Source organism: Pholis gunnellus, assembly GCF_910591455.1.
Source record: "Pholis gunnellus genome assembly, chromosome: 13".
Taxonomy (NCBI): domain Eukaryota; kingdom Metazoa; phylum Chordata; class Actinopteri; order Perciformes; family Pholidae; genus Pholis; species Pholis gunnellus.
In genome coordinates this window covers 14,856,855-14,882,971 of record NC_136540.1, presented here as the reverse complement: position 1 = coordinate 14,882,971, position 26,117 = coordinate 14,856,855, and the positions used below count along the sequence as shown (strand labels likewise).

General features: G+C 40.8%; 1 protein-coding gene across 3 annotated transcripts in view; it reads left to right on the top strand.

Annotated features, from left to right (window-relative positions):
- Positions 1-6,704: 6,704 nt before the first annotated feature.
- gria4b (glutamate receptor, ionotropic, AMPA 4b) overlaps positions 6,705-26,117 on the top strand; it is a gene marked incomplete at both ends in the record, with an annotated part of 104,462 nt that continues 85,049 nt past the window's right edge. For 2 of the 3 annotated variants that reach the window (XM_079171396.1, XM_079171397.1), the window contains 2 exons: positions 6,720-6,810; positions 12,508-12,666. In XM_079171396.1, coding sequence (XP_079027522.1) covers positions 6,720-6,810; positions 12,508-12,666 — 250 coding nt within the window. Of the gene's footprint in view, positions 6,811-12,507; positions 12,667-26,117 lie in introns of all 3 variants that reach the window. The other variant, XM_079171395.1, reaches the window with a different exon arrangement.

Genomic DNA, 26,117 nt, shown 5'->3' with positions numbered 1-26,117 from the left:
AACAACTGTTGGATGGATTGAACTTTGGTCCTATCTATCCTACTGACTTTAGGTGATCACCTCATTTTTATCTAGCAACGCCATGCGGTTGACATTTGTGGTTTTTGCATGTGAAGAAATACACATTCCTGCCAATGTTATAACATCGTTCCACTGATCATGAGATAACAGTAATATGCCCAACACATTATAATGCTGCACTGTGCCAGCAAAAGGCAGGGAAGAACACAGTTAGAAAGTGAAAATGGAGAAACATTAACAATGCATTTTTTTAAATAAATTAAAAAAACCATTGCCAAGAGGAACGTGGAAGGCCAGGACATGCTCTACCAGTCCCTCAAGCTAACCAACGGCATCTGGATCTTAGCTGAGCTCCGCATTCAGCCCGGCAACCCCAACTACACGGTAGAGGATTATTACACTATTGGGCCTTCAGCTGTGCTTCATGCTTGTTTGATGAATATCTGTGTCCAGGTGACATCTACAAGGTTTAATGTAGAATTCCAATGCAGCTCAGTTGGTAAGAAAGGGAAAGAAAATAACAAAGAATTTCAAGTTTTTGTTGTTGTTATTTTTATTGATCACAATTAAACCTGGACAAACATTTTTGAGTGATTCGTGGTTGTATTTGGTGAAGTGCCTGCATGTAGTAGATTATAGCTGCGTCTCTGATAGGTAGTGAAACAGGTTTTTAGGTTTTATATACATATATGTGTTGTTTTATGTTTTATGGCTTTTTAATGTAAAGTAGATTGAGTTCACTTGTGCTATATAATGAGAAGAATTGGAACCAGAATTTATTCCACAAAGGACTACAACAAACATTTATTTATTTAATTTTCGATTTATTTATCAATGCTGTTTTTGATTAATAGGTTGTTAGTCTATAAAACAACAGAAAGTAGTCAAAATTAATATTCACTCTCTATTTCACTCTCTGGGATGTGAATAACATTTGGTTCAATTCAGGTTAAGGTTGGGTTATCTCCAGGAAATAAATGCAACGTCTTCCTGTGTGTGTGTGTGTGTGTGTGTGTGTGTGTGTGTGTGTGTGTGTGTGTGTGTGTGTGTGTGTGTGTGTGTGTGTGTGTGTGTGTGTGTGTGTGTGTGTGTGTGTGTGTGTGTGTGTGTGTGTGTGTGTGTGTGTGTGTGTGGGAGGGATTCCCCAGCAGCGGTTGAACAACACTCTTCATCACCCCTGTTGTGAGCAGGAAAAACCTACTGCAGGCTTCCCATCTGTTCAACTCCAGAGTTATGGCAGAGATCCATCTCTCTCACACACACACACACACACACACACACAAACCTCATTCATAAAGTCGGTCAGACTCTAATCCACTGGGAGCAGAGTGCGGGGGAGAGTAGCAGAAGTGTAAGAAAAGCTCCTCCTGAAGTCTAGTTTTTAACATACTGTGTCATTTAGAGCCATTACACCAGTCAGCCTGCTCAGTGTATGAACAGAGTCTCCTGTCTGTTTGGATACAAACCTTAATAAAGCTTAAAATGAACTGTAGTGCAGCTCACAAAGATGGACCGGACATTAAAACTTGAATGTGCAAAACAACCTTCCTCGTTCACTCACTCACTACTTCCTATATAACAGACAGGTGGTGGAAAGTAGAGGAGTACATCAGCTTCCCATTGGTGTTTTTTTCGTAATCAAATCCAAACATTAACGGTTTGGTTGAACTACATATGTTTTTAAAAGCGTTTTCCCACGTGACCTAACAGAGTTTTGCATGATGACATTGCTACATACTGTACATATACCCTCATCCATAGTCACTGTGTGTTACCGACAGTAACTTAGGCGGTGGTTGGCACGCTCGCAACTTGGAGAAGCAGACAGGAGCAAATTGTTGGCATGGAAGCTAAGCAATGTACAGCTGTGGACGTAGTGTTGGTTCGGAGAAACACACACACACACACACACACACACACAAACAAACTAACCGATCGTGGCAGCGATAGACCAGCAACTCCCCTGTTCTGCAAGGTAAAATTGATGTCTTTGTCAAAGGAGGCTTTGAAGAAGAGTGCAGTATAAAGGCTTCAGTTCAATTAGGAGAAAGGCTGTCTGATGGCAAGGTAAAGTGGTACAAATATTTTGAAATATAGCATACTAACTAATCATTCGCACCCATTCGCACACAATGGCACATCCTTCGGGAGCAATGAGAAAATAAATAACAGCTGGAACTTCAGCTAACGAATGAAACATGCTTGCATTAGATATTCCCCTGTGAAATGTGGTAGAAAAAATGAATATATAATACTTTACTTAAGTGGAGGAGAGCCGGTAAGAAATTAGCATAAGGTGAAAATAACGCAGTGATTTTCTGCAAGCCCCTATGAGTCTGACATGCTTAACTATGTTAGCACTAACCGCACGCAACACAACACTCATGTGGATTTGTCACACTGTCGCTGTGTTTTACCCGGAAAATTGTTTTAGATCACGGAAACTAAATTCACTCAAGCGGTTATTTATTTGAATGCCGAGTTGTGTTTATTGTTTCATGTGGCATCGTCGTGATCATTTGACAGATTACTACTTTAACACATCCTGAGGTTTGCCGTGTCGAAGTTTTTCTGTGTAGCGGCGAGTCAGGTTTCCCTTTCAGGAGTCATTGTCGAGACGAGAGTAACAGATGTTTCTTTAGTCCCTCTACAGTAATGGTGATTTATTCAAATGTGCCGAGGGAAGTGTGGAGGCAGTGTCTCTTTTGTCTGCACTGGTCCCATGAGGTGTTTACTGAGGATGCAGAGCACTAGGCTAGATCTGTCACTACTGTGAAGAATAAAACCAGAACATTTTTGATAAAACAAGAATAATAGAAAAGATTCAAGTTTATACCATTGAGCTACTTTTTACCCACCTGTGTCTTTTATCCCGACTGACACGGTCAAAGGTGACACTCATGTGAGTTGTTGGTCACAACTAAAAATAGTATTTGTCTGTGATGTTATCTTTTGAAATGAGGCTGAAAAGTGTTCCTTTCATACTGGGTCTCCCCTACTGTACTTGAGTAAACGTACATTCTCCCCTGTGCATCTCTTCCAAATCTCCATTGATCGACTCCAAGTTGACGACATTGTGTTTCAGTTGAGGTTACTCCCGTGGTGAGGGGGATTTCGGCCTCTTCCAAAGAGCTCACACAAGCTTCCAAATTACAAAACAAGTGGTCCCTACTTGCCCTCAGCTGTCGCCCTTGATATCCCGGGCATGGGTTTCTGCTTTCTCATCTTTAGATGCCTCGCTGGCCTCTGATAGCTTGTTTTTCAGACATGTTAAGCACATTATCGGCATTTTTAGGATTCATTTTGTGGAATAAAAAAAAGGATTATGGAAAAACACTGTAATTTCTACCAGAGTCTCTGCAAAGGTTTTCTCAGAAACCTATGGATGACGTCACAGAGACTACGCTCATAGTTTATACAGTCTATGATCCCGTGGCCACAGTGAGGTTGCCAGGTGTAATGGCTGTGCTGCACAAAAGGGCTGGGAGGATTCATAAAACTACAAATTGGAGTCTTTATATTACTGTTATTGTATGGATCAAACAAATGAGATACCGGACGTTTTTTTTTGTTAAGCTTTGGACTGAGCCAGGCTGGTACTATCTCCTGACTTAAAAAAATGTTGTGTCTTTGAATTAAGCAAATCAGAGGATGCCCAGCATCCAGTAAGCTGTTGCTGTTTTTGAGTCAGCCATAGTAACGCAGTCAGAAGCATTCAGCACCATGGTCAGCTCCATTCCCATGTTCACTGTGAAGTCCTGTAGAGTTGTTGTTCACACACTAAGTATACCCAAGAAAGCACAGTGGTAATCATTAAAAACCCTCACAATGTGCTTGCTTGTGTTGAGTTGAGGGCTGAAGGGAAAATCCGTTGCAGTTGTTTTAATACAGCAACATAAATACAGTTCCTAAGTGACACACCTTGGAGCAGAGATTTAGATGGTTGAACTGAAAAATGTCTCGTTTAATGGGTTTTCTGACTGGAGACAAACTGAATGAACATTTTATTACATTTTATTGTACACAACCTCAAACCGGGAGACAAACAACCTTGTGCTCTTTTCCTCATCACCCTCAAGTGCTACCAAAGTAAATATTTCCAAAAAGAGAACAGACAGAAATTTCAAAAACTGCAATTAGGGAGCAAGTAATCAGCCTAACAGTCCGTGGAGGACTATTGCTTTTTGCAGATTTGTTGCACAGTGAGAGACCACTTTCTGCTCCATAGCAGCAAAGCTTAAAGAAAAGGAATAAGAAAACTCAGCTCAAAACAGTGCGAGGTGATCATTTAGGAGTGTTTTGCTCCTGTATACATTAATGATGGTTTTGTGATAAAGTATTGACAGACTGCTGAGTGGTTTCACTGGAATCATATCAGCCTCTCGAAACGTCAGCAGCATTTTCTTCAAGGGTGTAAATAAAATGAATCTTTATTGATCAATGTGAGGAAATCAGACCTTTGCAGTTGCAAATGTAATGGGATATACAGAATGGGAGCATGGGAGATTATTCTTGACCTTGGGAACTTTACGTGCAAAAAATGATTTCGGCTCAAAATGTAAGTTCCAGCCCGCTCACATGGTCCTCATCTTTGAATGGTACTGGCGGGAGGATCTCTGTTGGTCAAACTTGTTTGAGTTTGATAGGATCTTTGTAGTGCAACCTGCTTTAGAGTTTTAACCCACAGAGGAGTTGGAATTTCTGAATTACATTATAAAATCTCATGAATATCAATATGATTTTCTGTGGCGATGGTGTCTTTAAATTAGATTCAGGATTCTGAGTTTACGCTTCCATTGATATTATTAGGGATGGCGGCTTGGCTTGAAAGAGTCACAGGCTGAATTTTAGTTTTTGTGTGCTCAAGTTGAGTTTTTTGGATTTTCCGCATGACGGTTTAGGGATGACACCCAGTCTTTCTCTCATCGACAAAACTGAATCAACTTCCTGCAATACTTCCAACAGTGTGTCGCACACAGTTGCTCATTTTCAAGCAGGTCTACCTGAGGCTACATACAAATCAGCCAAACTTGAGCGGACTGCAGCTTCACTCCCTCCTGCAGTTACTGCAGTCACTCCTTCTTTAACTGCATCACCCCAAGGAGACTGTAGCCTACACTTCCCTAAGGTCTCATTACTGATTTTCACTTCACTTTGAGCAGTGGTTCTCAACCTTTTTCCTTAAGAGACCTTCTTCTTCATAGTTCTTTGTAGATTTAGTCCCGCATCATGCATCGGTTAGAGGCCAAAGCTATTGCAACGTACATGCAAGTCTTGTTTTAAGAGAGAAAAAGTGTGAAGTTGAAGTACTGGTGGTTGGGTATCACTGGTTTAGGGTAAAGTTTTCTAGGTCTCAGCATCTAGTGTGGCCACTAGAGGAACTGCAGCCCAAAAAGCATTCATTCCTTTTATTCATTTGACAGTTTTGTTGCTGTTAATACCAATTTTCTTGCAGAAACTTTGAAACATGAAGCTGCTGTGACCATTTAATGTTGCTGTGATCCAAAAAAGCATCAAACACGCCCCTTTGTCCTGCCCAGCAGCGTCTGATACGACTCACAAGGCACTTTTATCATCTGAGTCAGATCACTGGGCTTTCAAGTAACTTCCATGTAAAACCCTGTGGCATCATTATTAGATGCTCAGAGAAAATGCTCCTGGAGTGTGATAACTGAAAAAACTCACAAGCCCAGTGGGTCAAACAAACCAAGAACTTCCTGCCAGGATAGTGTTGAGACCAGTGATTGTGTGGGCTAATGATATATTGTTTACTTTTTGCTTTTTATTTTCAAAGCCCAACCAAGAGGTTATCCCAAACCTAACTCAGTGGTTTGGTTGCCTAAACCTAGGTAAGTGTTTTGTTTTTATTCAGAACTTTGAGTGTTTACTGCAACCATGCTCTGGGCTGCCCAGTGCGTTAGAAAGTGACGCCAGTATGCGACGAGTTGGAATGAGAATATGTTGAAATAATCCAATGTGAAGCCATTTTAATCCTGCAAAAGAAAGTTCATAGACAACAATCCTGATAGGTTTTATTTAATCCTCTTAATTCAGGCACTTAATGTATTTTAAATGGCACCTTTAAAGGTTTCATGCAGAATGGTTTGCGCATGAAGAGGTTCGAGCTAAGTATTTCCTCGCGCTAAAAGAGCTGTCTGTAATAATGTGTCACACAGCAAATCCATCCCATGTGAACCACGCAGTGCTCCTGCAGACATTCACTGTGTATTTTCGCATCAGCAGCTCTGGAAGTTTTGGGGATAAACGAGGTGCGGGGACTTCTCCGCCGCTCGGTGCTGAGCGGACTGACTGACGCCCCTCCTGCCTGCCTGCCCCGGTCGGGTAAAAGGCGCATGTGTGTTATCGCTGTGATGTGAGTTGAGCCGCATCCAGACGCACTGGCCGCCGCTGGCTGATGCTCCCCCCCCCCCCCCCACCCCTCTCCACCTCATCTTGGTGGTGTTGTGCGCAAAATCTCCAGCGCCGGACGGACGGACGCAGTTTGACGGCACAAACGAGTGGCACTGCGGGGGGATATCCAGGAAAATAACATCCAAAGACAGACATGGATATTTAACGGGCATTTGATATATTTTTTTATCTCTCTTTTTTTTTTTTGACCCTGTGATGTTGCTTTTGCCCCGGGGGTGTTAATGAAACCTGCTCGATGTCTCTCATCAGTTTATAACCGAAACAAAATGAGGATTTCTTCTCGCGACTGGTTTCTGTTGATATTCTCTGGCTTTTGGGGGCTGACAATGGGTGCTTTCCCGAGCAGCGTTCAGATCGGTGAGTGTGAGAGCCTTAAATGTAAATTCCGACCAGAAATGAATCATGTGAATGAGTGTGTGGACGTCCTGTCTGCTGCCTCTGACCTGCCATTTAACACTCCGGCACTATACTCAAAGTGGAAATTGTTGATTTCCTTCCGCAGTCTTTTATTTTTCTTCTCTATAATATCACGTGCAGGCAGACAGTCTCTTCTGTTGATGCTGTGCATGTTTAACACACACACACGCGCACACACCAAACGCGCTTTGTATCTGCAGGCTACAGTGTGTATCCCAGTGCACTCCGCCACTGCAGCAGATCAGAGCAGCAAAGTGTGTGTGTGTGTGTGAGTGTATTCCCTATGCAGGCTGCCTGTGTGCATTGACCGCTGTTAACAGTCTCGCAGACCCCGCTGCAATAAGCCTCTGCCACGGTCCCAGGGGCCTTACAGCTCCACTCTTTCACTCTTTTTCTTTTTTTTTTTTTTTTTTGTTATACATCTGCATGTTTCCATTTAACAACCTAACAGTCGTGGGTGGAAATAAAGGTGATGGATTCATGGTTTTCATTTCATGAGCAGGCAGATTGACTTGGTTGATTTAAAGGCAGGGAATGAAAAGAAGGGCAAACTGTGACCTCCAGTTGGTGATCATCACAACCCTCCCCAAAAAAAAATCAATTATCGGTAAAGCAGTCAGTCATGCTGTTGTCTGTAAAAATCCTGAAGAAGGTGTTAAAATCTTTTAAAGCATTTGCTCAAACTGACTTTTTTCGTGGCTTTGCCCTCACTGCACCCCTGCTTGTAGCGGAGTCGAGGCACATCAGGACCAGTCGAGCTGATGAAAAATGACAAGCTGCTCAAATGATTCTCCTTGTCCTTTTATATCAACGTGATACCCGAATCCCCGGCCTCTCCGGGGGAGTTCAGAGTTCAGGGTCTGTTCCAGACAGCACTCGTGGAACTGAGGACACTTGAGCTGGGTGGTTTAAACCTGCATCTGTGGAACTGCTGCCATCATGATGAACATTCCAGTTAATGTTTGCTGCTGATTTAAGCAAAACTACTGCTGTGTGTGTGAATTTTTTGCTCACACGTTTTCTGCAATTTCAGACACTGTTTCCTGATGTTTTTCAAATTATAAGCACTTCTCAGTATTGTTTGGCTAACAGCATCTCTGCCAATGATAGCAAACATTGCTGATGTAATACCAGTGTCGTCATATTTCCCGTCTCAGCCCTGTGAATGACCTCTGGGAGTGTAAAAACCCACTACGTGCCAGTGATTCCTCACCCACCAGACTTAATTTAACCTTTTATCTAGTTTTGAGCAACCACCACAAAGCTCCATCAGTTCCCAGAGAAGGCAAACATCTCTGCAATCGACACTCGTCAGCTTCAAATAATTGTCACTGAAAAATCAATACTTATTAGCGGTGGGACATTTACTGTGTACACATGCCTGCAACACAGAAACAAGTGCACAAATACAGCAATGGCAAACATGCTTCACCACTGCCACAGATTCATTCTGACACCATTGGTACGTGTGAAGATGCATTGCTAAAAGCTCTTTCATAGTTCTGTAAGGCTCCACAGGTTCTCTTTTAAGGATCCTGAAGCTATCGTCACATCTTAAGAAGATCCTAACAACATCTGAGTGGCTGTGTGTGTGTGTGTGTGTGCGCAAATGTAATCTTTAGAGATCTTTTTACTGAGGTGTTGTCAGATTCTTAGACTTAATGAGACCAGTCGCATCACCTCAAATCGAAACTCCATTTACACCTAGTATTAACACGTTATCTGGATAAGGAAAATCCCACACGTTGCAGCAGAATGCATCGCAATCGGAATTGGCTGGACAGACCACATCTGGAGGTGATCTGGCTCACATGGATCTCAGCCTGGTGTAAATGAAAGGTTCACGTAAATTCACCTGTTCTTGCTACCTTAAGCCACTTGCCAGAAAGCTATCATATAGATGCCATCGTTGGTTTCCATCTGACATCTAAACCTCACTTAGCACATATTGGCGTCCTCTGGCGAGTATCCTACATTGAGTCTCGTACGTAAGGCACGCTTTGTTCGTTGACAAGCCTGCCTGATTTGCATACGAAGATTTGATCAAATAGCTAGCAGAGGTAACAAGAACACTGTCAACAGCAGGTGTAAATTTAAAGGCCTGTGATCGGATGTCATCATTCAGATAACAGGCTCTATGGAACCCCAAGAGTCTTATTGTTGTCAAACCATATGGTAGTGATGGTTCAAAGTCTGGGGCCCCTACAGTGTGTTCTTCTGTACTCAATCAAAATTTGTGTAACATCTAGCAGATGGGAAAGTCGTAGCTGAATAAGTGGGATTTAGGTCGAAGCTCAATTTTTTTCCCTCTTTTATTTGGTGGTGAAGATGCGTTTTCATATTTGAACCAACCATTTCTACTCCCAACACAGTGGGCATTCAACTAACTCCAATGTTACTCTAAAGAGACGTGTCTAATGTTTAAGTGTACATTGACTTATTTTACCGTAGTTTTGTTATGTAACTGACGTACTAAATGTAATATTTTTACCTAACAAACATAGTTATTTTAACCCAAACCACAATCTTTTCCTAAACCTTACCAAGTACTTTTGTTGCGCCAGCAAAACTAAAACCTAAGTAAACCTACAATTTTACAAGTTTATTTTGAAAAGACATTTTGCATGTCAGGAGCCGAAACTCACACATCCAGAACCTTCATTAGAGGGGTACCAAGAGTGTCATAGTTTGAGGCTTTTGGCCACTGACCAGGCGCCTGTGTTAGACGAGTTGGGAGTGAAAGGGTGTTGATTCTAAATATGTATAGCAGTGGTCCCCAAACTACGGCCCGCCTCCACATTTGGTCCGGCCCCCTGAACAATACCAGAGACACATTATGATTTTTTTTCAGTCTGCACAATTAATCGAATTTTAATCGCGATCACGATTTTGGCTGCCACGATTAAATGAGCATGATCGTCTGCGATATTGACGTTTAAAATACGTGCTCTGCTACATATCAAATCAAACGCTTCCTGAATCAGCCAACCACCAGGGGGCGAACGAGATGAGAGCTGTCATGCGCGCGCACCCTGTCGAAGTAGAAGAGTAGAAGAAGTAGAAGAGCAGAGAGACGGGAGCTTGAAGGACGAGTACTTGTGCTTAATTTATTTACACGCCGGCATGTCATGTCTGTCACTACATGGTCGCGCGTTTTCAATTCCCCTGCTCTCTGTATCGCGCACGGCGGTGTTCCGCCCCGATCCGCTCGCACGATGCAACAGTCACTCACCTGTGAGTAGCACGCACGTAGAACCCCCCCCCCCCCCCCCCCCCCCCATAATCGTGCGGCCCTAGGTCAAACGATATGTTCAGTGATGTGGCCCTCACAGGAAAAAGTTTGGGGACCCCTGATGTAAAGGGTATTCCTACTGATAGGTTTCTAAGATGATCATAATGTTCACACCTTTTTTGTAAATCAGGAATTTACAGGAATCTCCTGTGAGCATTTGGTTGCAAGTGGGAGTCAGTGGGACGTGAAACCATCTTAGTGGACATTATATGAAGTTCATAGCAGCTCCAGTGCTTTTTTACCCATTACTAGAGTTATGCAAAAATATGGAAGGGATTTACATGAGTGAGCACCATAAAGGAGAGAAATATTCTAAAGTTTACATATTATAGAGGTCAGCCATAAAAAGAACACACTGGCATTATGTGACATTTATACCGTCTAATCCCAAGAAATGTAGCCTTCAGTTAGATTTGTAAATGTGAAGCAAACTGCTTCAAACCTAAAACACCATTGACATTTGCACAACCATGAAGAGCATAGTCAAGATCTTTGTATATGAAGAAGGCTGTAATGTCAAAAGAAAGAAAAAAAGAAATCAAGAGCAAAGTCTTATCTCTGATGCCAAACTGATTATTGATACTCGAGCAGCTCATGCATAAAAAACTGAATGAAAATCTTTGTTGATCCAGAAGGATATTCTGAGAATATAATATCACTCTTTCTGCTTGCATTGATATGAAACAATGGTAATTTACATGCTAATCAGACTGTATCCTACATAGCCCAGTGGTACTTAAAGAGTCATGAGTTGTTATAGATTAATACTGAATTGTCAGCGATAGTGATTTACCAGACCAATATTGGCCTTTTATTACATTTCATATAGTGTCCAGTCAGCTGTGTCCACCTCTGATATGATAGAGATTCCTCTCTGACCAAAGCTAGCTACTAAAACAGTCCGTAAAACCCTAATGCATATTTTAAAAAAGCTTTTAAAACCCCATGTGGAGATTGTCCTCACAAGAAAAACAGCAGATGTTTGTTGAAATGCCTAATACGACCCGTTTACCCGACAAGGACCTTGGTTTCCTGTAGCCACTAATCAACGTCTTCATTTTCAAAGCTTAACCAATTTCTATACCTCAAATGAGGGTTGTTGTTGTTCAAGCCAAACTACAATTTTGGCCCCCAATCCATAACCAGGTAGTTGTTAACAATGCTGGCAGCTTGTGTCTAAAGCTGGCAATGTCAGTTGGTCCACCACGTTGGTGTAGACTAAAATAGCTCAATAACTACTTGATGGATTGCCATGAAATGTATCCATTGACCCAGAGGATGAATCCTAATGACTTTGGTGATCCCCTAACCTTTCCTGGTGTACCACCAACAGATGAATATTTTATCGAAATATCTTGGCTGGATTGGCACAGCATTTGGGTCAGAAAATCATGATCCCAAGAGGATGTATCCTACTGATTTTGATCTCCTGAATTGTCTTCTAGTGCCACCAGCAGGTTACAATTATTTGTTCATAATAGCTGTTTTTCCATTTGAAGCAAACTTTAAGGGATGCACATTAGGTGCTTTTCCATCAACTGGTTTGGAGCGAATAAACTTGGATACAGCTTAGTTTGGTCAGAAGTTGGCGCTATATGCTATCTATGCCTGTAGTTTGCTAGTTAACAGAGTAGAAGACGTATAGGTTGCGAACTGGAAACAAAACAAGTTGCCTTTTGCTGTCTGCTACTGAAAAATGAAGAGAGGTCTAAATTAATTAGCTTCAACTGTTTTAATTGTTCTTTCATGTCAGCTACTATTGGCAATAATTCATGCTGTCCGGAGACAAATGCAAGCATTCGTGTGTATCTGGGTAAAAGCTAAGCTAATCAGTCATGTGAGTTAACTATTTGCTACGTCAGAATTTATTCGGCAAAGGCGTTTCAATGTCCCATTTAATGCATCAATGGCAAAAAACATCTTCAAGCAAGCGGAAAAACCTTTTTGAGGAAGTTTAATTGGTTTTTGATTTAATTCCATAAAGCTTTTCTCATGCAATACTTCAAAATGCGCATGAAAATATGTGAATGGAAAGAGGGTATTGAAATGTCTCGGCAACAATAACACCCAGCTTATTTTTGTCCCTTGGTTTGGTCCCCATGTTAGTCCAATTCTACTTAAATTCACTGTGATCTGAAGTTTGTGATCCTCCCCCACAGAGAATCTAGACAAATCACGTTTTTTCATTCTCTGAATCTGAAATCTTAGTGTACAGTAAAGATGGTACAATTCTAACAAAACAAGAGCTATGGATATGGAGACTTAATCTGATCAAATAAGCTTGTGTGGCTGTTGAAATCTGGAGATAATGGTGAAATTGTTGTTTCTGCCTTTCTCCTGTGCAGGCGGGCTGTTCATCAGAAACACTGATCAGGAGTACACTGCCTTTCGTTTGGCAATCTTCCTGCACAACACCAGCCCGAACGCCTCGGAAGCCCCGTTCAACCTGGTGCCTCACGTGGACAACATCGAGACGGCCAACAGCTTTGCTGTCACCAACGCCTGTAAGTCTGTCACATTGTTTCATTTTGTGTTTGTGCACTTTGGCGTTTTGATCAAGGTTGAGCATGAAAATGAGGCTGCCTGTGTGTGAGGCGACCAGACCATGCCAAGATATATGGACAAAATTGTCTTGTTATTAAAGGATAATTCAGTTTTATTATAGCTAGGGTCTTAATCTCACCATCATTCCTGTGGATAATAACATTGTACTCAAGTTATAGAAGTAGTTCAACCTTAATTTGTAGTAAGGAGCTGAAGAAAGGACAAAACGTCCTCTGAAACCACAAATTGTCATTTTAACATTTCTTTTTTTGCACAGATTAAACAAACAAGATACATCATATTAATTAATAATCTTTAGAGCAGTTTGGAAGGGTATTTTTAAAAGTTTGGAGAGAGCCGGATTAATTGTTTCCCCCTGCTTCCAGCTTTTATAAAGCAAGGCTAATCACGTGTAGGACTGTGTATTGGCATGAATCTGGGGGATACTGTAAGAAAGGGGATATATTGCAATTTTTTTAAAATCTAATTTTAGGTAAACCCTCATAGTATAAAGAACACATGACCATATGCATAAAATCTGTTTTAAAAAAAGTATATTCTTTAAATTTAATCAGAACTGTACAGCATTTATCACAGTCCCTGTAACATCCAACATCAAAACACAACGCAACACAAAATGACGAACCACTGTCTGCCACGAATCTTTGCATGTAAACTATTAATTAAGAATCAATGCATTGTTTTTGAGAATGAGAGTATCACAAAACATAATATTGCGGTATCGATAGTTTCTCACACCGCTATTCACATAACTTGTATGATGCCCTGTTGGACCAATTTTTTGTGATTTTGCTGTGTTCCTAGATCTCAGCAATTATTTTGGTGAGTACAATGTTTTCATGATGGATAGAAATGATGATTATAATTAGTAGTTAACCATTATTTTCCTAAAACATGAGTGTCTTTGTCATTCCAAATGAAAAAAAGTGGAAATGTTTTAACTGACACATATTTAGGTCGCGTGTTTCCATCCTGCCACTAAACCAGCTCGTTGTGTGCACATGAGCATGAGTGCATGAGTGTGCATGCGCGTACGTGTGTGTACGTGTGTGTACGTGTGTGTGTGTGTGTGATGGTGTGTGTGTGTGTGTGTGTGAGATGATGTGGCAGTACAGCAGTGTCTGTGAGTGTCTGCTGGTTCACATCTGATCTGAGCAAAGCCGCACACACACTGAAGGGGACAGCAGCTGTAAACGCACACACACGCAGACAACAGTCACACACAATCTCTAAACAGTAGTAGGCAGTGATTTCTTTTTTTTTTAGTGATCCCTGGGGAAACGTCCTGTTTCTTTGCTTCTTTCTGAGTGAGTGAGTGAATGAGTGACTGTGTGTGCGTGCGTGCTGTGGGTGGGGGTTCCCACAGAGACCATAAAGCACTGCAGCCTGATGTCTTCTACTATCTGTGTTGTGATCCGGTGTTCGAAAAATCAATGGCTAAATTAAGCACAGAGTGAAGTGCTGTTATGTTTGTTTGGTAATAGAGGGGGGGGGGGGGTAGTGGGGTGTGCGTGATGACCGGAGACATTTTTCTCTCTCTGCAATCAGACTAGGAGGGCAAGTATTTTAAAGTCTTCCTTATTATTTTTATGTGTAACATTTTAGAGCCTTATATTTTCCTTGAATTTACCCTACGGGGTTTCTGAAGTCGCATTTTGGTAAATCGGCACAATAAAAAATATGCTGAATTAGCTGTCAGCAGTTCCCTGTCTAAGAAATTACCAATGCATGTACAAGCAACTTTTACTGGATTACCTTAATACTGGAGAAAACATGATGAGTCCTCTGCAAATTCTGTTATAAGGAGTTAAAAGGAGCGGCTTTTTTCCTTAGATTTCTAAACGGATTTACGGAAGTTTTAATTGACAATGAAGATATGGATATCCTCAGAAAGTGTAAGTCACTCTGAATCTAAAAACATGTGCATCATGTCTGCGTATTAAGATTGGACTGAGTTATGACTTAGAGAAGAAGGAATTTTGATGCACCTTTCCGTTTTACCTCATGCAGTATCTTTACCTCTGCACCATGCAGCAAACAAAAAGTCTAGTATTTTTCTGCACCAGTAAGTTTGCTTTTCTCTGGTGGGTTTCGTGGTCTGTAGCTAGAAACCATGCTGATGTCAATATTCAGTTTGAATAGTTTTATACCTAAAACCAACCACTGTATGATATTTGCCTATTAATGACCTCCAAGATGAAATAACAGTAGATGAAGCTGTATTGATCTCTGTTGGGAACTGAGTTGTGTGAGCAAGGGATAGAATGCAGGGAAAAAATAGAACAGTGGGTAATGAGTACAAGAATAGAATATATGATGAGGAATTGCAATCAAAACAATTGGTGTGTGTGTGTGTGTGTGTGTGTGTGTGTGTGTGTGTGTGTGTGTGTGTGTGTGTGTGTGTGTGTGTGTGTGTGTGTGTGTGTGTGTGTGTGTGTGTGTGTGTGTGTGTGTGTGTGTGTGTGTGTGTGTGTGTGTATTTCACTATTACAAGGAAAGTTATACAACAGCACTCTGGATCTAGACCATTATGGTTGACTATATTTTATAAGCTACTTAAAATATTCTTAAGAATTTGCCAAAAAGCGGCTTCTCTGTTATGTCATAGTTGCGTCTGAAACGTCTTTGTTTCAATAATCCTTTTTTGCATTTGCTTGTATTTTACTTGCAAGGTTACACCGTCCTCGAAACATGCATTTTGTGTTCACCCGGTCAATACGGACGCTGAAGTGAGGCAGTGAGACAGGGAAAGTATGTTAGAGGAGCTCTCAATGGCCGTTACAATAAGAGGAGAGCAGCAGTTGTCCTGTAGTAGAGGCGTGGGTGGTTGTAAACGGTATATTTCCAGGAACAGAAGAAACTATAGGATTTTTCACCTAATGGCTGCATAGTCACAGGAAGCGAGTCTGCAGCGCATTGATTGGCCAAGCCAAATCAGAGCAGAATTACATGAGCCAATCAATGGCTCTGATAGCTCAGGGCCAGCGGGGAATCTGAGATCGAACCACATCGCTTGCTTTCATTCCCCCTGTTTCACATTTCCCAGTGTCTTTGTTCCTTTTTCCTTCTCGGCCCCAGTTTCGCTCCATTATCGGTGGCCCTGAGATAATGGTTATGAATAGGCAGTGTTACCATGTGACGTTTAAGGGCATCGAGTACATTTGGGAAGGGGAGATGAGAGAAGGAGCTCATTTGTGAAGGGAGATTAGGCCATTCAGTGGCTCAACGTTCTGCTGTCAGGAAGGCTGATGGGGACAATTGGTGGGAGGACGGGGATAAATGTTGTTGTATGTTCCCCATTGTCAGTGATAATCATTCAGTAGACCCAGACACTGATAAACTCAGTTTCATTTGTTTGATTAACGGTATAGTCTCCATATTATTCACACTGGGGTTACCAGTGTTTCTGGTGTCGTACTGTGACGCAAAGCTACTAATAGGATTTTTATTATGTCGCTTATCTCACAAAACTTTCAATGGTCCTACTGTTAGTAGTTCACACAGCAGTGTAATGTATCAGTATCAATTTGTGACACCTCGGTATAATTACCATTAACAAATGAGACAGTGGACATTTGTTAGTCTCTGTCTTTTTTTTATTGTGGGGGGAAGTTTGGCTTCTGCCCACACAGGAAATATTCAAAGACATGTAAAAGCATTTATTTAGTTCTTAAATGTTATTCTCTTAATGTGCACCACATTTCGCTCAGTTTAAAAAAAAAAATTCAATTGTTACAACAAGCTAAACTTAGAGCATCTTTATAATGTCTCTCAAAAGCAACATTAGTCAGGTTTCACAACAAATTAAATGCAAATTACAACTGACTTTCTAGAAAATCAGCCCCCAAAAAATGTAAATGAATGTACTTTTCCATCCACTACCATTATGCCAATGACTTGAGTTCATCAAGATAAACATCTGGTGGCGGTAATTTTCCAGTCAGGCGCCATTAAAACATGGCAGAGGAAGAGGACACAATGATATGATGTAGTTAAAAGAGTACCAGTCAAACCTCAAGTAATAGGGAAACCATGTAGAAATAGAAACATGGCACAAAGACATGAGTTTTTTCGCTATGTCTCTCTCCATTGCATATAGTTCCAGTTTCTTTATTTTGATACACCACCTTTGCCACCTCCGCCGTTTTTAAAACTCGAGACATAGTGGCATTAAAGGATATGGCTTAAGATATTTTTATATTGTCAACAAACCCATGAAAAGACCAAAACCAACAATGAACTAAAAAACAGCCAAACCCTGACACTTTATCTCGTTGTGCCATACAGCTTCATGGTTGGGTTTTTACTAATCTTTGCACATCAATGAGTCACAGTGTTATGCACACACGCTAATAGTTTATTTTGAGTCAGTCCCAGTTGTGGTGCTGTAAATTCTCACTGGACCACTGAAAATGTATTAATCCGCCACTGAAAATAGTCCCCAACAAAGACTCCTCTTATGCCTGTTTAAATAATGTGTGCATAAAACAGCTGCCTAGATTTTTTAGAAATGAAAGTATATGTTTGTGACTACATCTTCATTTGGAACCAATGGACTGAGGCCTGTGTGCAACAGACAAAATGGGGAAGTCTGAGTGATATAATGTTTGTTTCTGTCTTTTAATGGGATTTGTTGAGAATAGGAAAAGTTTAGAATAACACCACCCTAATCCTTTAAAGCAAGACTATGCAACACAATCTTCCTCTTCGAACTGAAAGGTTGAATTCACAAGCACTAAAATTCAGTTCTGTGCACCAGAAGTGTATTTATTGATGGCAGATTTAATAAGATGCATATAATTATGGTAAATGTGTTAATTTACTTGCTGTGTCTTAATTTAAATGTAGTTCCATTGAGGAGGGGAATCTAATTGCTCTCTGTCCCGCCATTTGGTTTCATTTCATTTCATTTGTTGGTCTGCACACAATGTCTCCCAGACGCGATTATCAGATCTTGTGATAATGAGATAAGCTGTATCTCACTACTTTCATTGACTAAAGAGGCCATCAGATCAAAACACATTTGTCCAAAAGATGCTACATGATGCATCACCTACATCATATTTGACAGAAACTGATACATGAGGTATCCATGCACCCTGGATGCAGATTTCAGTCCGTCTGTGCTTTATTTATGTTGTTATTTAGACAGAACATGCTTCGTCTCTCACATGTGTGGAAGGGCTGGAAGTAAAATGCCAAAACAACAGACTGCCTGGTTTATTATGAAACACTGAGGCAGCATGCCGATCATTTCATGGATCACTGCCCAGCTGTCAAGTTGCCATCGCTGGTAATGTGCTCAAGTTCAGAACAGTCGGATTCAGAGTGACTGTTAGGGTCTGTGAGTCCTTGAACTTGAAAGGCTTCTCAACCATTTGTCTCCTTTGGACATGAGGACATCTCCTATGGGAGTTCAGACTGAAAGTCGGTGAGAGCGTCCAGGTGTTTCTGGCAGAAGCTTGTGTACAAGAAGGGAGTTATCAACATCACCAGTGAAATATCTTTGAGGAAAAAACGTAGAAGATAGATGCCCTGTACTGAAAATACACTTGAGAATGATACCTCACCTCAACAATACTTCTCCACATTGAAGTGGAGTGAAAATGAGGAGCATACATGAAGTCTTCCATCTTGGTGAAAGGTCTTCTGACCTGATCTGATGACTGGCTTCGTGTTAAGAGTTAATGTTGCATGATCGTAAGAGTGAGAAAATAAAAAAATGGCATCATTCACCAATATTAATCTGTGAGAAAAAATAATCTGAGGTTTGCTGACTGGCTTTTGTTGGGGGCTTTCATACAATACTGTCTTAGCATTGGATGTGGATGGTCTCATTGATCTTTCTCTGGCCTAAACGTTGTGAAAAGAACATTGTGTTAATGAGATCTGGGCATTCGACAACGTCTGTAGAAAAAGGTCCAACAGGGTGATAAATGCAGGCAGCAGGCGATCAGACAGGACGTAAACAAAAAGGCTCACTTTCTTTGGAAGAGAAAACAAAAGCAAACAATAAAATTGTTACCTCAACTTTTTTTTGTTGAAAATATTAATCACAGACCATCAAATTAGCACTGCACTTCTAATCAAATTATCGCAATCACAATTTTGACTTCCCACAATGAAATGACCATGATTGACTGCTCTATCTACGTTTAGAATGTGTGCTTCGTTAATATATATATGTAGCTATGTTGACGAATGAGATAATCTACTGAAAACCACGTGTACATCCATAACTTTGGAAACACAATGTAAGAAGGATTTGATAGGAGAGTCGAGCAAATTTGAGGATGAAAAGGTGAGAATTTCTTCATGCAGACCGCAGAATAATTAGGGGCTTAAAATTAGGATACTGAATAAATTAGCCTCTAACAAAAATGAATATTTAGTGAGTTTAGGATAAAGTTGGTATTAGCTCTCCATGCCTTCATTAAAAACTCCAATTGAATATTTGGACACTCTAACCACCATCTTATGTAAAATAAAACTAAAATCAAAACAGTATGTTTCAGAGCAGCTTCAGAGTCCTCAGCTCTGTTTCCTCTGCAGTTCATTCACACAGCTGATCCTCGTGGTGACCTCTTAACCACGCAGCCAGACACAGGTTTTACATGCCGTGTGGGGAGTGGAAGGGGTTAATGTGACCTCCTACATGCTGCCCCTGCCTTCGCTTTCATTGAAACAGTGACATCTTAATCTGCATTGAGTCATTTATATTCAGCGTGGCGCTCTGACTCACTCCAGATCCAGATAGCGAGCAGCAGGCGCTCCTATATGCACTCGTGCGGCATCGGAGACCCTACATACTCTCTGCTGCTCACACGTGAACACATGCCTTCCTTGTTTGTCCACGAGGATGAAGAAGCTCTCCCGTTTGTGTTTTACGCGTGCGTGTGTGTGTCTGAAGCACAAATAATCTGTCTGTGTAGCATGTTGGCTCTATTCAAGTCTATTATCTCTCCCTCCACGGGCTCCATTCAGAGGGGCTCCTCTGCTCTGGGGTGCTGCCCTTTAAATGGCTGCCCGTGCCCCTCATTTGTCTGAGGATTTTTCTGATGCACGGGTGAAATTGTGCGGGCCTTTTCCGAGATGTATACCTGTGTGTGTGTGTGTGTGTGTGTGTGTGTGTGTGTGTGTGTGTGTGTGTGTGTGTGTAATGGCTGGTGTTAGGAGATAGAAAGGATAGAGAGAAAGTGGGGGAGGGGGCAGCTAATGAGAGATTAATGTGGCAAAGTAGGGAGGAAGAGGGAGGAATGAGGGGTGAGGAGATGTGGGATTTTTACAAGGGGTGCATGATAATGTAAGGAACCCCGGCTCACGTAGAGCCGAGTCTGAGCTGTTTTCATGTCTTTTTACTAAGTAAAAGACGACTTTTGTACATTCAGCTACACTCAGCTGTATTAGCACCTGCCCCCGAAATGTGTGACGGTGCAACGTTAGTCATATGTTGCTAAATTTAGTCGAGACATTTTGATGAAAAGCGCCCCCTGCATCACCGTTTGTGTTTTGCGGGCAAAATGCAAGGACGTCGTCCAGTGAAAGAGTTGACTTTGCAGTCAAGAGGAACAGCACGGTCCTGTTCATGCATAACAATCTGCGACACTGCTAGAAAAAGTTTGCACCAATCGTTAGAAAAGAAATACAGAATTTCATAACTTATACATTTAATCATTTGACATGATTATATATATATACAACAAAAACATGCATTACGTATTTTAATCAGTGTGACTCATTCAGCCTCTGTTTTTGTAGAAAATATAACTGCAGAAGGTAAACTGCACTAATTATACACATCTTCATCTTTTTGGGGGATTTCAATCACATAAATGCTCATTAATTTCATTATAAGTGTGGAATATCTGCAAACATTTCATATCTGTTTGATTTACTCTCATTCAACTTGGTCTCCTCCCCGTCTTTCCCCATCAACCTCCCTGCACCTCCCCCTCTTGATCTGTGTACTGGTTATGTAAGTGGCCCCCTGAGGTGTGTGTGTGTGTGTGTGTGTGTGTGTGTGTGTGTGTGTGTGTGTGTGTGTGTGTGTGTGTGTGTGTGTGTGTGTGTGTGTGTGTGTGTGTGTGTGTGTGTGTGTGTGTGTGTGTAGGTGTGTGTGTGTGTGTGTGTGTGTGTGTCTGTGTATATGTGTGTGTACGTGTGTCTGTGTTAGTGGAGTAATGTTGAGTAAGAACTCTGTGGAGACATCTTGCACTGAGCATCACTTAACTGTAAAACCTCTGAATTGCAAATGAATAGAAGTCTAAAGTAGCAGTTCACCAAATTTCTATTCAAGTACAGTACTTGGGTTCTTGTACTTATGAACATCCCACTGCTACCAGCATTACTGTGGTCAGTGTTTAGCACCTAAATAGTGTCCTTGTAAGACTGGAAAGTTTCTCAAATCACGATTAAACACAAAGCAAGACATGAAGGCTGTAGCTTAGGGTGCAATTTTTCTTTTATGAATTTAGCTATTTATTTGTACAGAGACAGAATGTGTTATTCCTTCCATCAGAAATTGACTGTTATTTAGCGGCTGTATGGAAGGAAAATATTGGTCTATTGTCAAGAGATCTGTAAAAGAGGCTCAAAATACACATCTCAAACTCTACCAGAAGATAAATATTTGTGTTTGTTTGAATATTTAAATATCGAGGGGTTTCAGAAACGCCAGATGCCATTGTATAAAGAAAGGCTGTAATGGATTTAAATCTTCAACGACACAGACAGAAAGTATTATAGCAACATGTTGAGGTCATGTTGTTAAACTGCACTCCCCTTCTATACCTAAATAAGACATGTGCATTGCTCTGCTGGTTGCTCATTGAAAAAACTGCTGAAGTGTGTCAGCAGGTCATGCCGGACAGTGAAAAGGTAGATGACAATGCAACACAGAGTGACAGAAGTTAAATGAGTTATGTCCTCCGTCATTTATTAAAAGGAATCGGTGAACATTTAGAAGCCATCAGGGGTGTGAAGCAGAAGCAGCCTCATCACCTTCTTACTCAATTAGAAATCTATTTTTGGATATGAGGATGTTCGGATGGATTTTCTCCAAACTAGGACAGGAAGTCTTGCCAGTTACTTTGTGTTAATCATTTACAGATTTCCGTTCCAAGTTTTAGCATCTTTGAGCTGCTGTTTGATTTTTAATATATCACTTTGCATACAGAGAGAAATAAAGCTGCAGGAAACACAGAATTGGGTTAAAAAGTGCATCATTTGCCATAAATTAAGCCATGGTGGCCCTAAGTGTCCACCCCACTCAAGATTACAAAATGGGATGTGCACCTTTGCTTCACCAGTTGGTCGGAAATCTATTCAAGAACTTATCTTAATGGTTATAAAAGAGTTGTACTGTGTGTTAGAAAGTGAACCAGATCTAACTTTATTTTGTTGAAATGTAGCTTTTTCTATGATCTAGACTTGTTTCAACAGTGCAGATCCACCTGAGGAAGACCATTTGAGGTTGAAACATCATCATGTACATGTAGAATGAAAGCAGCATCAGGAACGTTCTCACGCCTATCACTTCAAATACCACCACTTGGTCAGTGGCCCTAAGCTTCAATGTGTGTCGCTCTAGTTACTCTCCTAGTGTCAGTTTCGGATGCTTCAGGGACGGTGAGTCAGTTTCTGCTCATTACATGCGTGTCTTTTCAAAATAAACTTGTCGAAGTAGGTTTACTTAGTTTTTACTTGGGCAACAAAAGTACTTTGTTAGTTTAAGGAAAACATTGTGGTTGGGTTAAAATAAGTATGTTTGTTAAGTACCATACAAAGGCTACATTGGTTGCGTGCGTCAAACTATGGTAAAATAAGTCGGTGTTAATCACCCGCCCGGAATAAGAAGAGTTGAATGGACCAACATATTGAATACCTATATTGTTATTTTCAGCCTTTCGAGTAATAAATGTAAGGCTCAGGTTTCTCTCAAAAATAACTATTCTTGTGTTGGAAATTTAAAAGTGTTTATAGTCAGAAGCTGTTCCATCGAAAACACATTTTTAAACTTTTGAAGAAGCGTTCGGGCAGTTTGTTGTCTGTCTTGAGGATGGACATCTCAATTAGATTATTATGAGAAGAACATCATGAGGCGTTAACAATGCAAATGGTTAATCCTCTGGGGAGTTAGAATTTGCTCTTTACAGTAAATGTAGTATTCAACACGTGTGTGTGTGTGTGTGTGTGTGTGTGTGTGTGTGTGTGTGTATGTATGTATACATACTGTATAAATACAACCATATCCACAGTAAATTTAAAGGGCCAGTGTGTAGATTTTGGGATATCTGTTAGAAGAAATATAATATGACATTTAAAACTAGTTTTCAATGGCGTATAACTACAGTATTTTTGTGTATAAGCCTCAATGGAAAACTTTTTCAGTCCATGACGACCTTCAAACAACCGTATCAGTCAACTGCTAATATCAACATTGTTCATGCAACATTAACGCTAATGAAAGCCTAACGGATTGAAGGGAATTGCTTTGCGAGACAGAGACGCCCAGAATATTTTAAGAGACTCACAGAGAGGGAGAGGGGGAGTGGGAGGGAAATAGCAGTAGGTCTGCTCTCAGATCACAGTGAATGGGTCGTGTGAATTCACAGATGGGTTTCAGAACAGGAACACACTCTGGCCAGGGGAGTTGTTCTCACATACTGGAAGATGCTGTTACAGCTCACGCACATACTCATACGTACTGCACGCATGAGCCGCTATCACATTTTTTAAATGGCAGGAAGTATCTGCAACACCATCAAATTTCAAGCTGCAAGAGATTCGTTTTGGTATGTAGATCAAGTGGAAAGGACAAAACTGAGATCATCATGCTCAATAGTAAACATCATCAAGTACAAAACTACATGCATGCGTCCTCATGAGTATGTAGTGCTCATTTTGCACCTCATCTCTGCATTCTTATCTTTATTTTATTCTTAACCTCTTGAACCCTAAGCATGTTATTTTCATGCTTCTGCAGTATCTGGTTATGTTTTACGGTTGTCCGTACATCCATCCTGTCCTGAAAATGTCTTCAAATTTGGCACAAATGTCCACCTTGACTCAAAGCTGAAAAGATACGAATTTGGTGGTCTAAGGTTCACACCTAGAACTTCAAAAATGCCCGATGGCAAAGCACTTCGTGCAAAACAACGTATGAGCCGGTGGAACGGGGCGGCGGCGCAAACAGGCGATCGAATGTGAAAAATTATAGAATGCAGACATTGAGCTCATACACCGAGACGCGTTTCTAGCAACGCGTCTCGGTGTGGTCAGACCCATTGGTCCCTGTGACCTCATATAACACGTTTAGCCCAAATTACTTTGCAATTTACACAAGCAGCTCTGATAGAAATAACATAGCCTGCTGCTCTGGACGCCATTAATAACATATCCGTTAGTTAAATGAGTAGGTGTGTCCAAACAATTATCAGTTCTGGTTTAATGGTCATTTAGATTTCCAGCGTGAGTAGATGAGGTGCTTTGATGGAAAAACCCTTCGAGGACTTTGTTCATTAGTTCGGGGTCAAACAGTCAAACTTCCACTGGAAGGCCTCGGGAGGGAATGAGACGTAACCTGGCTTTCCCTGGCCCTCAGCTATGACCTCTTGACTTTTAAGCCCTCCTTCTTGGCAAAGAATAAATATGGAGAGGAGCCAAATGTTTCTCTCCATTTGGGCTCATTTTCTCTGAATCATTTAAAAAGGTTTATAGATGTCAAGGTATTACTAGTATTGGTTTTTAAGAATCACAACTTGAAATGTAAGTCTCTTCTGGATGGGAAGCATTGTTTAACACGGGCACATAACCAGACTATTATATTTAGAAGCATACATGTGATGAATCAGAGTCATATCAAAATGTAACACGAACAGTTTAAGGACTTGTGAGATTTTGGGCTATTTTGTCTTCTTTGAGACTCATAGAAAAAAACAACATTAACATTTAAGTGTTTGTCTTGCTAAACGTAGTGAATTTTAAAATGCATGTTTTTAAAGGCAGTCTTCTGAAAATGAGTATTTTTCTCATACCTTAAGCCAGAAATCTCCACTTCAGTATAGCACTGCATACGCCAAACATTCCAGTATCATTCCTATCTATGTACTGAATGAGTAGGTTCAAATATTATTCATAGCCTGATTTACAGAACATTGTCCTTCATTCTAAAAACAAAGTGAAAATAGAATTTTCTTTTTTTTATGACTGTTGACAGTATTTTAGGATTTATGGAGTAATACAAAGAGATATCCGAAAGTCCCTCTGTTGTGGAAATGTATGCAAATGAGTACACATTCAAAAAGATAATGCCTCATTTGTATTTTTTAACATACCTTTATGGGAAAACCTGCAATGCAAACAAACCAGCATTGCCTTAATGTAAATAATCGAGTTTCATGGTGATATGTATGCATTCAGACGACCAGCATACAAGAAAAACACATATAAAGCAGACATCAAGAGACAAAATGGAATTAATAAAATCTCAAGAGCCATAAACACATCAGATGGCGAAGCTTTGATATCTCCAGGAAGAGTAACTGGTTGTATGTTTGTACATAAGACAGTTTAACCCTCACTTAAAGGTGCCTTTTGGAGTTTTTACTGTAAACTAAACAAAAAGTTATGTTCAATCCACTGTTTCTCACCAAAACACCAAAGGACTAACAAACGTGTTGAATAAATTGTCTTCATCATAAAACATTTGTGAAGCCGATTTCTAAGAATCTTTCCTTGTTGTACATCCATGTCTGCTCGCTTGCAGACTTCTTCTTCTTTGCCTTTGTTGGTGCATTGCTACATTTCTTGGCTCATTATGGCAACAAACTGTCAGCGGAATTAACTCTCATTACGAATATGTATTACATAACATTTTTGATCTTTTTTTTTTTGTGAATTTGCATCGTTGTGCAGGTAAAAACATTGTTCATTCTGTTAGTGGTGAAACACGCCCTGCGGTATCTTTTTAAGTAGAAGATTATAAACAAGCACCCATTCAGAAACAAGTCTCTGATCATGGTGTAACACATTTCAACCAGCCATGTTCAGTCAGTATTGATTCAGTGGAACAGTTGGACAACTAGCTTACACTCCACTGCACTGTTCACAGTCTGCTTCCCAACATTAGCGAGCTCATACGTCTCTATGGGCAGACATGCAGTCAGTGATGAAACACGGGACCCCACCTCAGCAATTATGAGAGGTGAAGCACATAAAAAAATCATGCCCACCAGTATGTCAAATGTGTACCTACCTGCACTTTCACTCACCTAACCTAGTTACGTGCAGTGGCAGGTGAGCGAAGCTACAATGGCCGAGTCGCATCTGACACTGAACCTAACATTTAGAAAACATTTCCAGTTGTATATAGAGGCTAGTGTGCCGTATC